Below are 12,709 nucleotides of genomic sequence, written 5' to 3' on the forward strand. Positions count from 1 at the left end.
TGCCCCACCCACCTCCCTCCAGCAACCCTCATGTTGTTCTCTATATTTAACAGTTACTTGTGGTTTGCCTCTTGTTTTTATCTTATTTTATTTTTCCTTTCCTTCCCCTATGTTCATCTGTTTTGTTTCTTAAATTCCACATATGAGTGAAATCATACAGTATTTGTCGGTCTCTGACTGACTTATTTCACTTATTATGTAGACATAATACACTCTAGTTCCATCCACATTGTTGCAAATGGCAAGATTTCATTCTTCGTGATGCCCGATATTTCATTCTACTTTTGTGCCATATCTTCTTTATTCATTCATCCAGTCAATGAACATTTGGTTCTTTCCATAATTTGGCAATTGTTGATAATGCTGCTGTAAACATTGGGGTCCATGTACCCCTTTGAATCACTATTTTTATACCCTCTGGGTAAAGACCTCGTACTGCAATTGCTGGTCATAAGATAGTTCTATTTTTAACTTTTTGTGCAACCTCCACCTTATTTTTCAGAGTGGCTGCACCAGTTTGCATTCCCACCAATAGTATAAGAAGGTTGGGGGGGACAGGAATTCTTGTTTCTCCAACAGAATGATGGTGTCAAAACAAAGAACAAACACCTAAAGAAAAACATATTTACATGCATTATTCCACAATTGCCCTCAGAGGCTAGAAATGTTTGCCATATAAAATAAAATAGAAACATGTTTTCAGGGGTGCCTGGGTGGTTCAGTTGATTAAGCATCCGATTCTTGATTTTACCTCAGGTCATGATCTTGCAGTTCATGAGATCTAGCCCTACATCAGGCTTTGTGCTGAGAACACTGAGCCTGGTTGGGATTCTCTCTCTGCCTCTCTCTCCCCCACTCCCCTGCTCATGCTCACTTGCTCTTTCTCTCTCAAAATAATTAAATAAACTAGGAGCACCTGGGTGGCTCATTTGGCTAAGCATCCGACTTCAGTTCAGGTCATGATCTCGTAGTTTGTAGGTTAGAACCCTGCTTTGGGCTCTATGCTGAGAGCTCAGAGCTTGGAGCCTGCTTCAGATTCTAGGTCTCCCTCTTTCTCTGCCCCACCCCAACTTGTGCTCCCTCTTGGTCTCTCTCTCTTTCTCAAGATGAATAAGCATTAAAAAATTTTTAAGTAAATAAATAAACTTAAAAAAGTGTTTTCAGATATAGCATGGTCTTTCAGGGTATAAAGATCCCTCCTGTTTAATTTAATTTTTGCTTCTACACCTGACAAAAATGTTATTCATCCTTCCAGGCCTGGATCTCAGTCACCTTGTTGTTGTGGGCCCCAGCAAATGGGATAGGACTGAAACGGTGGTATGCAATACCAGTATTTATAAACACCATTGTTAATAAAGAATTTCTACAAAATTAATCTGCATTCTTGATTCACCTAAAATGCGAGTAATTCCTCCTTCACAGTGAGTAGTACTAGCATTTTAGATGGAAGGACTGACCTTTGGGCAAGAAGTAAACGGACACTGGGGAAAATTGTGTTCCAATGCTTCAGGCTTTCCTTTGCTGTTGTTGTTCCTTGTGATTCTAAAAGTTCATTCTAATGCTAACATTAGAAACTATAACATAACAAAACATTGATTAACGTAACATTTATAACAGAACATTTTGTTCCCTAGCTCTAGGATTTCTCAAATTTGGAATAAAAACTAAAACTGAACTAAAGGCTAAACTGCTTCATGAAATTTGAAAATTTCTTGAAAAATGTTTAGAAATTCCTTGAAAGAAAGTAAGTCCTTTAAAACTGATCTGGACATTCTGGACAAGCTCTCCAGTATAGTACTTTCCAGCTGTTGAGATTAGTTAATGACTTTTTTGTTTGTTCATAACAAATTTACAAAACTATCTTATTAAAATAATTGTATAAAATATCTTACACTGAGTAATTTATATGTATTGGAAAGTTGCTAGTATCCTCTACTACAATCAAAGTGACTTAACTTTTTGGTTAAGAATATTGCACAGATTTTGGAGGGCTTTTTTTTTAGGTAAAGAATACATGTTACCTTTTATCTGAGGTCCAGTATTTGATTTTGTAACAACATAAATTAATCTAAAATTAGTACAACAAAATCTACAAATCAATGATAAAAATAAGGGAGGAGATGTTTTCTTTATAATAAATAACTTTGATAAAGTTTACATTATAAATTAGGCACAGTAAGAGATTAAAAACAATAATTAATAGGGGTGCCTGGGTGGCTCAGTCAGTTAAACCTTTGATTCTTGATTTCAGCTCAGGTCATGATTTCATGGTTCATGGGTTCAAGCCCCATATTGAGCTCTGTGCTGACAGCACAAAGCCTGCTTGGGATTTTCTCTTTCCCACTCTCACTACCCCTTCCCCTACTCGCTCTCTTTTTCTAAATAAGTAAACTTTTAAAAATAACTATAATAAAATAGAGCAATTATAATGATATACAGTAATAAAAGTTATATAGAGTATTCTCTCTCTCTCAAAATACCTTATTGCTGTACTTACCCTTCTTATGATGTGACATGATAAGATGCCTAAGTGATGAGAGGAATGACCTAGGCGTTGGGATGTTGTTTAGGCTACTATTGGCTTTCTGACCTTATGTCAGAAGGAGAACCATCTGCTTCCAGATGACTGTGCAAGACTGAAACCACAAAAAGCAAATCCGTGGATGAGTGGGGACTACTATACTAAACCACTGGCTGAGAAATGCTCTGCCTCCCTTAACCTCGACCTCCAGGGCTCTCATCTGAGACTCTCCGCCTCCGGTCACACCACTGTGGGAGCACAGTGCTCTGGAAGACAGTCTCTCCCACCTGCCACTTATTGTATCACTTCACCTGAAACATGACTGGCCTTTCTCTCATTTTCCTCAGCACAAGTGAGATCAATCTCTAATTTTTAATAAGACCCTCTTTAAAGACTGGAAATAACAGGAAAGAAGAATAAATCATAAAGTAGCTTCCAATCACTGGTCAGGCCATACCCAGGAAGGTTTCTTTTGAAGTCAGTACCCTGCCCCACTTCTGACTTGGCCAAAGAAAGGACACTCTTCAACCCTGGAATTCCAGAATCCTGAAAGAGCCTAAGAGTCCAGGAAGATGTCTCCTCTCCAGGTAGAATGCCCACCACCTGGCACCTGCCTCCAAGAATCTTCATTTCTGTCTCAAAATTAGCATTCTCCCATTGTGGAAAGAAAAGAGGAAGAAAAAATGGTTCAAAACCTATGGTCAGAATGTCTCTTCTGAGAAACACTTTGTTTATTAAAACACTTCATTATGCTATTTAGTAATTTAATTTTTTCTATCATTTAAGAAGGAAGGCCCAGGATATGATCAGAAAACAGATGAAGGGGCGGCTGGGTGCCTCAGTTGGTTGAGTGCCCAACTCTTGATTTCTGCTCAGGTCATGATCCCAGGGTTGTGGGATCGAGCCCTGCATCAGGCTCCATGATGAGCGTGGAGTCTGCTTAAGATTCTTTCTCTCCCTCCCTGCCCCTCACCTCCAAGAGCACTCTATCTAAAATTAAAAATTAAAAAAAAGAGTTGAAGGAAGAAATCTAAAAATGTTCTGCATAAATAAATGGAGATGAAAAGAAAGACAGGGTAGCAATACTTGTATCAGAAAAAACAGGCTCTAAAACAAAGGCTGTAGGTGTGCCTGGGTAGCTCAGTCGGTTGGGCATTCAACTTCAGCTCAGATCATGATCTTACAGTCCATGAGTTGGAGCCCCACTTCAGGCTCTATGCTGAAAGCTCAGAGCCTGGAGCCTGCTTTGGATTCTGTGTCTCCCTCTCTCTCTCTGCCCCTCCGCTGCTCACACTCTGTCTCTCTCTCTCTCAAAAGTAAATAAACATTAAATATATACATATATTTATATAACCTCTAAAACTGAATCAGGAAGAAATAGAAAATTTCAATGGACTGATCACCAACAATGAAATTGAAGCAGTAATCCAACCACTTCCAACAAACATAAGTCCAGGACCAGATGGCTTCACAGGTGAATGCTACCAAATATTTAAAGAGTTAATATCCATTCTTCTCAAAATATTACAAACAATAGAAGAGGAAGGAAAGCTTCCAAGTTCAAACTATGAGGCCAGCATTACCCAGATACTAACAACAGATAAAGACGCTACAAAAAAGAGAACTACAGGCCAATTTCTCTGATGAACATAAGTGCAAAAATACTGAACAAAATATTAGCAAACTGAATTCAATAATACATTAAGAAAATCATTCACCACGATCAAATGATTTATCTATGGGATACAAGAGTGGTTTAATATTCACAAATCAATCAGATACATCACATCAACAAGAGAAAGAACAAAAACCATATGATCATTTCAATAGATGCAGAAAAAGCTTTTGGCAAAATGCAATATCCATTCATGATAAAAACCCTCAACAAAGTAGGTTTAGAGGGAACATACCCCAATATAATAAAGGACATGTATGAAAAACCCACAGCTACCAGTGAAAAACTGAAGACTTTTTCCCTAATATCAGGAACAAGACCAGGATGTCAACTCTCACTATTTTTTCAACATAGTGCTAGCCACAGCAATCCAAAAAAATAAATGGCATCCAAATTGGTAAGGAAGAAGTCAAACTTTCATTATTTACACATAACACAATAGTCTATAAAGAAAACCCTGAAGGCTCCTCCAAAATATTCTAGAACTAATAAATGAATTCAGTAAGTCACAAGATATAAAATCAGTATGCAGAAATCTATCACAATTTCTATACACTAATAATGAAGTAGCAGAAAGAGAAATTAAGAAAACAATCCCATTTATAATCATACCAGAAATAATAAAATACCTGGGAATAAACTTAACCAAGGAAGTAAAAGACCTGTAGTATGAAGACTATAAAACGTTGATAAAGGAAATTGAAGATGACACAAACAAATGGAAAGATGTTCCATGTTCATGGACTGAAAGAACAAACATTGTTAAAATGTTCATACTATCCAAAGCAGATTTAATGCAATCCTTATCAAAATACTAACTGCATTTTTCATAGAAATAAAGCAAATAATCCTAAAATTTGAATGGAATCACAGAAGCGCAAATACCCAAAGTAATCTTGAAAAAGAACAATAAAATTGGAGGTATTACAATCCCAGATCTTAAGATATACTACAAAACTGTAATGTACAAAACTGTAGTAATCAAAACAGTGTGGTACTGGCAAAAAAACAGACACCTAAATCAATGGAACAGAACAGAAAGCCAAGAAATATACCCATGATTATAGAGTCAACAATCTTTGACATAGGAGGCTAGAACATGCAGTGAGGGGAAAAAACAGTCTCTTCCACAAATGATTCTGGGAAAACTAGACAGGCACATGCCAAAGAGTGAAGCTGAACCAGTTTCTTATATCATACACAAAAATAAACTCAAAATGGATCAAAGACTTAAACATGAGACTAGAGACTATTTAAAAAATCATGGAAAAGAAGACAGACAGTAATTTATCTGACATCAGCTATAGAAACATTTTTCTCGATATATCTCCTGAGGCAAAGGAAACAAAAGCAAAAAGAACCAAACTGTTGGGACTACATCAAAAGAAAAAGCTTCTTCATAGTAAAAGAAACAATAAACAAAACAAAACAAAATACAACATACTGAATGGGTAAAGATATTGGCAAATGACATATCTAATAAGGGATTAGTATCCAAAATATATAAAGAATTTATATAACTAAACATCAGCAGAAAAAAACAACCACCACCAAATAATCCAGTTAGAAATGGGCAGAAGACATGAAGAGACATTTCACCAAAGAAGAAATACAGATGGTCAGCAGACACATAAAAAAATGTTCAACATCATTCATCATGCAAATCAAAACTACAATGAGATATCACCTCATACCTGTCATAATGGCTAAAATCAAAAACACAAAAAACAAGTGTTGATGAAGATGTGGAGAAAAAAGAACCCTTGTGCAGTGCTGGTGGAAATGCAAGCTGGTACAGCCACTCTGGGAAACAGTATGAAGTTTCCTCAAAATGTTAATAATAGAACTACCCTACGACCCAGTGATCACACACTACTGGATATTTACCCTAAAAATACAGAAACATTCATTCAAAGGAATACATGCATCCCTATGTTTATTGCAGCATTATTTACAATAGCCAAATTATGGAAGCAACCTAAATGTCCATCAACAGATGAATGGATAAAAAAAGAAGTGGTGGGTGTGTACATACTAAGGAATATTACTCAGTCATAAAAAAAAAGAATGAAACCTTGCCATTTGCAACAATATGGATGGATCTAGATGGTATAATGCTAAGTGAAATAAGTCAGTCAGTGAAAGATAAAATATATGACTTGATCATGTGTTATATTTAGGAAATAAAACAAATAAACAAAGAAAAAAGAAGCAAACAAAAAAAAAACCAGACTCTTAATTAACAATAGAGAACAAATTGGTGGTTACCAGAGGGGAAGTGTGGGGGGAGGATGGATGAAATAGGTGATGAGGATTAAGAGTACACTTAACATGGTGAGCACTGAGTAATGTACAGAATTGTCAAATCACCGTATTGTACACCTGAAACTAATACAACACTGCATGTTAACTCTATTGTAAATATAAATAAATATATGAAGTGTTCTGCAGAGGAACGTAGGTCATTTGAAATAGACTAAGAAGGCCTTAATAGAATTCCCTAATAGATTAAGCAAAGAGGGCTAGGTACAGATCACACAACCCAGGGAGAAAGAGGGCCAGCTGCCATGGTGGATCACTAATTCCATGAAAAAGAGATGAGCGGTAAGTCTTTGCCACAGAGAACAATCACTTACCTTTCAAGAACAAGAATGAAAAATATTTTGTTCTGTTTAATGTGCCGGATTAGGACGTGGCTAGAACTTTTCGTTGAAAGTCTTTAGTTAAAGTCTATACCCTTATGACTTATACATGAGAAATAAACCAGGGTAGTGTCCAGTGTGAGGTGATGGAGTGTGGGAGAGGGTCAGCACATGAGAGAAGTGAGGCCCAGAGTAGATGAGTAATTCAATGGAAGGACCAGAGGGAACAGAGCCTTCCATGCCACGTCACTGTCCCCACGCCCAGGAACCCTCCAAGATAAAAGGAGGAGACATGGGTTTTCCCCTAACATAGGATGTTAGACTAAGATATGTTTCTTTAACAACTGAACACATAGTGACTCAAGGCCATAGAGCTTTGGAATATCAGAAACTCCAGCCCATCCTCAGGGATGTGGTATGGCCTTCTGGTCCTTATGAAAGAATCTCAGCACAGCCCTGCTGCCTTTTTCTTTCTTCTCTTATGCACTCTGAGAAAAGTCATTCACTATGAATAAGTCCCCTTTACTTGAAAAAGAAATTAGCAATCCTTTTATCTCTTCATACCTAAGTGAACAGGGATGAGGTATTAGTGAAAAAAGATAAAGCGTTTGCTCCATCATGTTATTACTTCTCTAGAACAGTCTCTCCCAAGTAGGATGTGTACTACTTAGAGACCACTACTGTGTAGAAAGGAAATATTAGAAACATTATGTGTTGTGTAATGTTCATAGTTGTAGTTCTCAACAGAATGTAACTGACAAACAGATACATCCTGAGAGCATTTGCCCACATTTTAATTGTTTACTTGATGGGATGGTATTGGAGACTACTGATGTTAAAAAAGAAAGAAAACAACCATTCATTCACTTTAAACAGAAACTATCTCAAATGGATTTTCATGAAGGAAAACTTATAGCTGGTAAAGCCAGATCTTCAATTTACATGAGCCAACTTACTAGTCTATTTACTTTTAATGGGAGTCAATTACTTGCTGTCTCCTGAACACAAATTCCCACCTTCCAACTTCTAAACTGAATGCCAAACATTTGGACAACCCCAACTTGCCCAAAAATGTAAACTTATTTAAAGAATTATTTTTATAATTTTTATATGCCCTCAACAGCTTTAAAAATATTAGAGAAAGGAGAGCTGGTTGGCTCAGTCAGAGGAGCATGTGACTCTTGACCTCAGGGTTATGAGTTCGAGCCCCGCATTGGGTATAGAGATTACTTAAAAATAAAATTTTTAAAAAATATCTTAGAGAAATTGGTTACAAATGTAAGAAAAAATATGCAAGAATTTAAATAATCATTTTCAGTGTGCCTGGGTGGCTCAGTCAGTTAAGCGTTGGACTCCTAATTTCAGCTCAGGTCGATCTCACAGTTCATGGGTTCTAGCCCTGCATCAGGCTTATGCTGATAGCGCTGAGCCTGCTTGGGATTCTCTTTCACTCTCTCTTTGCCTTTGCCCTGCTCGCACTCTTTCTCTCAAAATAAATAAATAAACCTTAAAAAATTAAAATAATCTTTTTCAAGTGGCTTGTTTTTGCTATTGTTATCAAAACAAAATTATTATTGGTAAGAAATCTAACAAGCAGATTTAACGTGTGCTCAGTGGAATTTTTTAGCAGTTGATGTCACAGAAAGAAAACACTGGAAGTATAGTTCCACAAGGACATTAACTTAAAACAGGTTGAAATTTCTCATGTTTTTAATAAACATTTCTTCTGATTACAAAAAACATATACAAAAATATAAGTGTTAAAATTATTTTGGCTACATCTTAAAATGTAAAACTATCATCAAGTTTTTCAATGTGATATTTTTCTGTGTACAAAAAATTTCAATTATTGTAGATGAAACTAAGCCATATTTAGAAAATACTACTACTATTACCACCAATAGAAATAATTTTGACAACAATAAAAATATTAATAACAGTAAAGACTCAAGGAGTGCTAATTATGTGCCAGGCTCTATTTTATGCACTAATATGTATTAATTTAGTGGTCCCGAACCCAGGCTGCCCATGATGGCCATTAGAATCGCCAAGGGAGAATAACAAAGAAAATGATGGCTGGATTTCACCTGCAAAAGTGAAGCGTCCGACTTTTAATTTTGGTTCAGGCCAGTATCTCATGTTTTGTGGGTTCGAGCCCAGTGCTGTCAGCACAGGAGCCTGGTGGGAGTTGGGAGTCTTCTCTCTGCCCTAACCTGACTCTCCCACTCTCTCTCTCTCTCTCAAAATAAATAAATAAACTTAAAAAAAAAAACTTTTGCATAACCTTGGCTGTAAAAACAAACAAGACTCTGGTCCTGGAATTACTCTGCTTTGCACATGACTGGGAAGCTGACCAAGCCTTAGCCAGTGCTGAGTTGGGGATTTCACTGTTTACTGCTAAGAGTGATCTCCCCAGTTGGCTAACGTGGTGTCCCAGGATCCCTCCTGCAGCCAGCTGTCTCAGGGTTGGCCTGTCCTTCTTCCTCACCCTTTATTTACCAAGAAAGTTCAAATAAATAACATAGGTACACACAGCAAACAGGAAAAGTTCCTTTTTTCAACTGATATTTCTCCTCCGGGGCAAATAGGCTTGAAAGTTCAGAAGCCACTTGCCAGCAGTTTTCCTTATTGCACTCCTCATTTATTCTGGCTCAAATAGAGGCTAATAACATACTCATTTAGTTTAGTTTCTTTTTTTTTTAAAGGCAGGAGGGGTAGAGAGGAACGAGAAGAAAACTCAATGCTGTGTTATCAGGAGGTTTATCCGGCTACCAGTCACATGAGTGATAACCTTGCATAAAGTAACCCGAATCTTGTCAGACCACAAAGCTTTCTTCCTGCTGGCCAGAGGTGGTCTGTCTCAATGCCAAAGGCAAGAAATAAGGTGAGCAGAATTTAATTGGGAAAAAAAAAAAAAGATGATAGCAATCTATCTATTTAGAGAGGAGAAATACTATCCTCTGAAATGCAGGGGGCACAGGGTGTGACCCAGGCAGGTATCAGCTAACCTGAGATGGAGTGTAAAGTAGGAGGGTTATACCAGTGACTTGTAAGGAACGAGGGAGCAGACGCAGAGTCACAAAGCAGCATCCAGACATTCCACACTCTGTGGGGTCTGTGCGACTATTCAAATAAGGCATCTCATAATATGATTAGATCAAATGGTTTTAGACAAGACATGGTGCCAACAGAACATTTACTGAGCACAATCCGCAGCCCTCTGTGCTCGGTGCATGTCATGTGTTGCCTCTAAGGATCCCCACAACAATCCTGAAAGGGGTATCATTATTTCCCAGCAGCATTCAAGTATTACTCAAGTATTAAATAGGTGGAATGGATTTGAAATGAGATGTGTTCACTTCTAAAACCTTCCGCTCTTTGGCACAGCCTCCTTGACCCACTATCTCTATCCTGGGCTTCAGGTGTACTTGGTGCAACCAGCCTTAGTGAAGGCACTTGTGAGCCACCAACAGGGAAAGCAAGGAACACAAAGCAGAGGCTCCTTTGCTAGCAGGAATCGGGGTGTTCCCCGGGATTCTAAAGCTATGTGTAACAGTTCATTTCTGTAATTTATTGTGCTCTCTCGGGTTCTGCTTCTTGACTGGCTCCTACCATTTCCCCTCACATCCCAGGGAGAGGGCAGTGCCTGCCTCTGGTCACTTGCCAACTACTCTCAGAAAATTCTCCCACCCCAGAGAAGCTCCAGTCCACTTGACATAACTGTCCCAAAGCTTTTATTTCTGCTCCAACAGCTGAGTAACTGGTTCATGGTGTCATTTGGCCTTTTGTAGAGCACCCCCTTTTTGTAGCTATCCTCTGGCATGATATGATTAGCAGATCAGGGAGAGACTTCTCATTCATTCAGGAAGAATGTACAGAGTACATTATGAAGGGGGAAATGTTCTAGGTGCTGGAGACACAGCGATCACTAGAATTCAGCCCTTCCTTCCAGTGCCCTAGGGTTCCCCTTACTTGTTACAGTGAGTACTGCCTGGAGACAGAGTCCTGAGATTCGGAGCAAGAGCACCTGATTTCCTCATTCATAACTTCCTTCATAGGAGAGCCAGGGCAGGAGCCCAAGGTCGGCAGTTTGACTCAGAATTGTTCTCCTTATTCCCATTACTTGGTGCTGTCTTCCAAAGGTTTCTCGTCTGAGATCTGTAGTGTGTGTCCCTCACTATACCTCTTTTTGGGAGCCAGACCCCTTTACAAAAGGTCAGAATGACAGGATAGGTATGTTAGGGCAGTTAGTGCCCTCTAAAGAGTGGAAATGGCTGCTGTGTTTGAGCAGCAGGTTGGAGACCTACCCAAGGAATAAATAAAACAAATCAACAGTAAGAGAGAGTGAGAAAGAAGAAGATGACAAGAGAGGGAGAGAGGAGGGAGGGCAGGGGAGAAGAGAATAAGAGAAAAGGGGAGAAGAAGAGGAAGGGGAGGAGAGAGAGAGATTTTTCAGGCAAAATCCTTAGGCAGGATTGTTATTTGCATTCAGTAAAAGTCTTATTTCTCCTTGATTAAAAACCCATTTAATATCAGAGGGGGCGTGGCATATTTACTCTCTGCTATTTCTTAGGGGTGCTCAAAGTTACAATGCACCTGTTATTAGAAAACTGAAGTTGCAGTCAGGGCTCCAGAAAGGGCAGGAGAGAGTGGAGATTTAACGTGAAACTTAGCTTAACTTTCACAGTGGTAGAATCACATTTGTTCCCTATTCCCTTCCCATTTTTCACTGCTTTTTTAAGCAACTTCTGAGTTCTTACTCAAAGTTATCAGAAAGAAGGATTTTTTATAGCTTACATAGAAACAGTTAAAAAAACAAAAACAAAACTCATCTGTTTCCTCAGCTTCCAGTATAAAGCTGAGCAACTGAGTAGTTACTCCTCATGTCAGAATAAACACAGAGGTTTACATGAAATGTTCAGCTAGTTATAAATGAGAACATAGTCACTCACACACGTAAGAACAGTCTGAGAGCTGTGAACTTTTATAGCTGGTAGCAGATTACCTCTAACAACCAGGAAGGAAATATACATGCATTAGAAAACAACAATTAAGCAAATATATACACCCAAAGACAAATCAGAAAAAAAATGCCCAAGTACACAAAATGGAATGAACAGGCATTTGAAGGCAGTTCCTGGGAAGATGTGAATGCCTTTTCATGAGATTACTTACCCACACAAGTAGAATTCCCCTTTCCTTGAGGACAGTCCCCGCCTGGCAGTACCGAGAGACTAACAAAACTAAACTTAAAAACTATGATAAGGAAGAGCAGCATAATCTTGATGGGCTTGAACTTTCAATAGAAAATAACTTGACTTTGCTCGAACATAGCCCGGGCAAAGGGGGTCCGTCTGACCCCACGCGTGTGCCCCTGGGTTGGCCTGCAGCCCTGGGGCATCTTTTACTTGGCTGTTTTGCTGTAGTCTTCCAGCTCTGTCTCCTTCAACTCGAGACAGTGGCCTGCAGCCTGAAAGGGACACTCCAGTAAAGAGTTCCTTCTCTGCGTCTTTGGGAAGTCCAAGTCCAGAAGAAATACCTGACACCCGTATGACAAATTTCGCAGTTGAACAGCCGCAGTCTGGAAGCCTGCAGCTGACTTTGCTGTGACAGGCAGAGCGGTGCAGGCAACGGCTAGTGAGAGAGAAAAGGAAAGAAGTGATGGAAAGTTCCAACCACAACCCTTGATGAGGCTGCAGGGAGAAGTACAGAGATAGGATTCCTCCCCAAACAGTTTCTCTTTATGAAAAGGAGAATGACTCCCTTTCCTTTTTAAAGGCCTTCTGGCTCCACCTCCTCTCTCCCTTAGTGACACTTGAGTGAGCCTCTGTTTGCAAATGTGAATGTGGGCAATTCCACGCTACAGGAAAG

General features: G+C 38.9%; 1 protein-coding gene across 1 annotated transcript in view; it reads right to left on the bottom strand.

Annotated features, from left to right (window-relative positions):
* The window catches only part of EGF (epidermal growth factor), a 100,499-nt gene extending 88,383 nt beyond the window's left edge, over positions 1–12,116 (bottom strand). The window contains exon 1 of the mRNA XM_029919099.1: positions 12,014–12,116. Coding sequence (XP_029774959.1) covers positions 12,014–12,116 — 103 coding nt within the window. The remainder of the gene's footprint in view (positions 1–12,013) is intronic.
* Positions 12,117–12,709: the final 593 nt, after the last annotated feature.

The sequence above is a fragment of the Suricata suricatta genome, chromosome 1, assembly GCF_006229205.1.
Source record: "Suricata suricatta isolate VVHF042 chromosome 1, meerkat_22Aug2017_6uvM2_HiC, whole genome shotgun sequence".
Lineage (NCBI taxonomy): Eukaryota > Metazoa > Chordata > Mammalia > Carnivora > Herpestidae > Suricata > Suricata suricatta.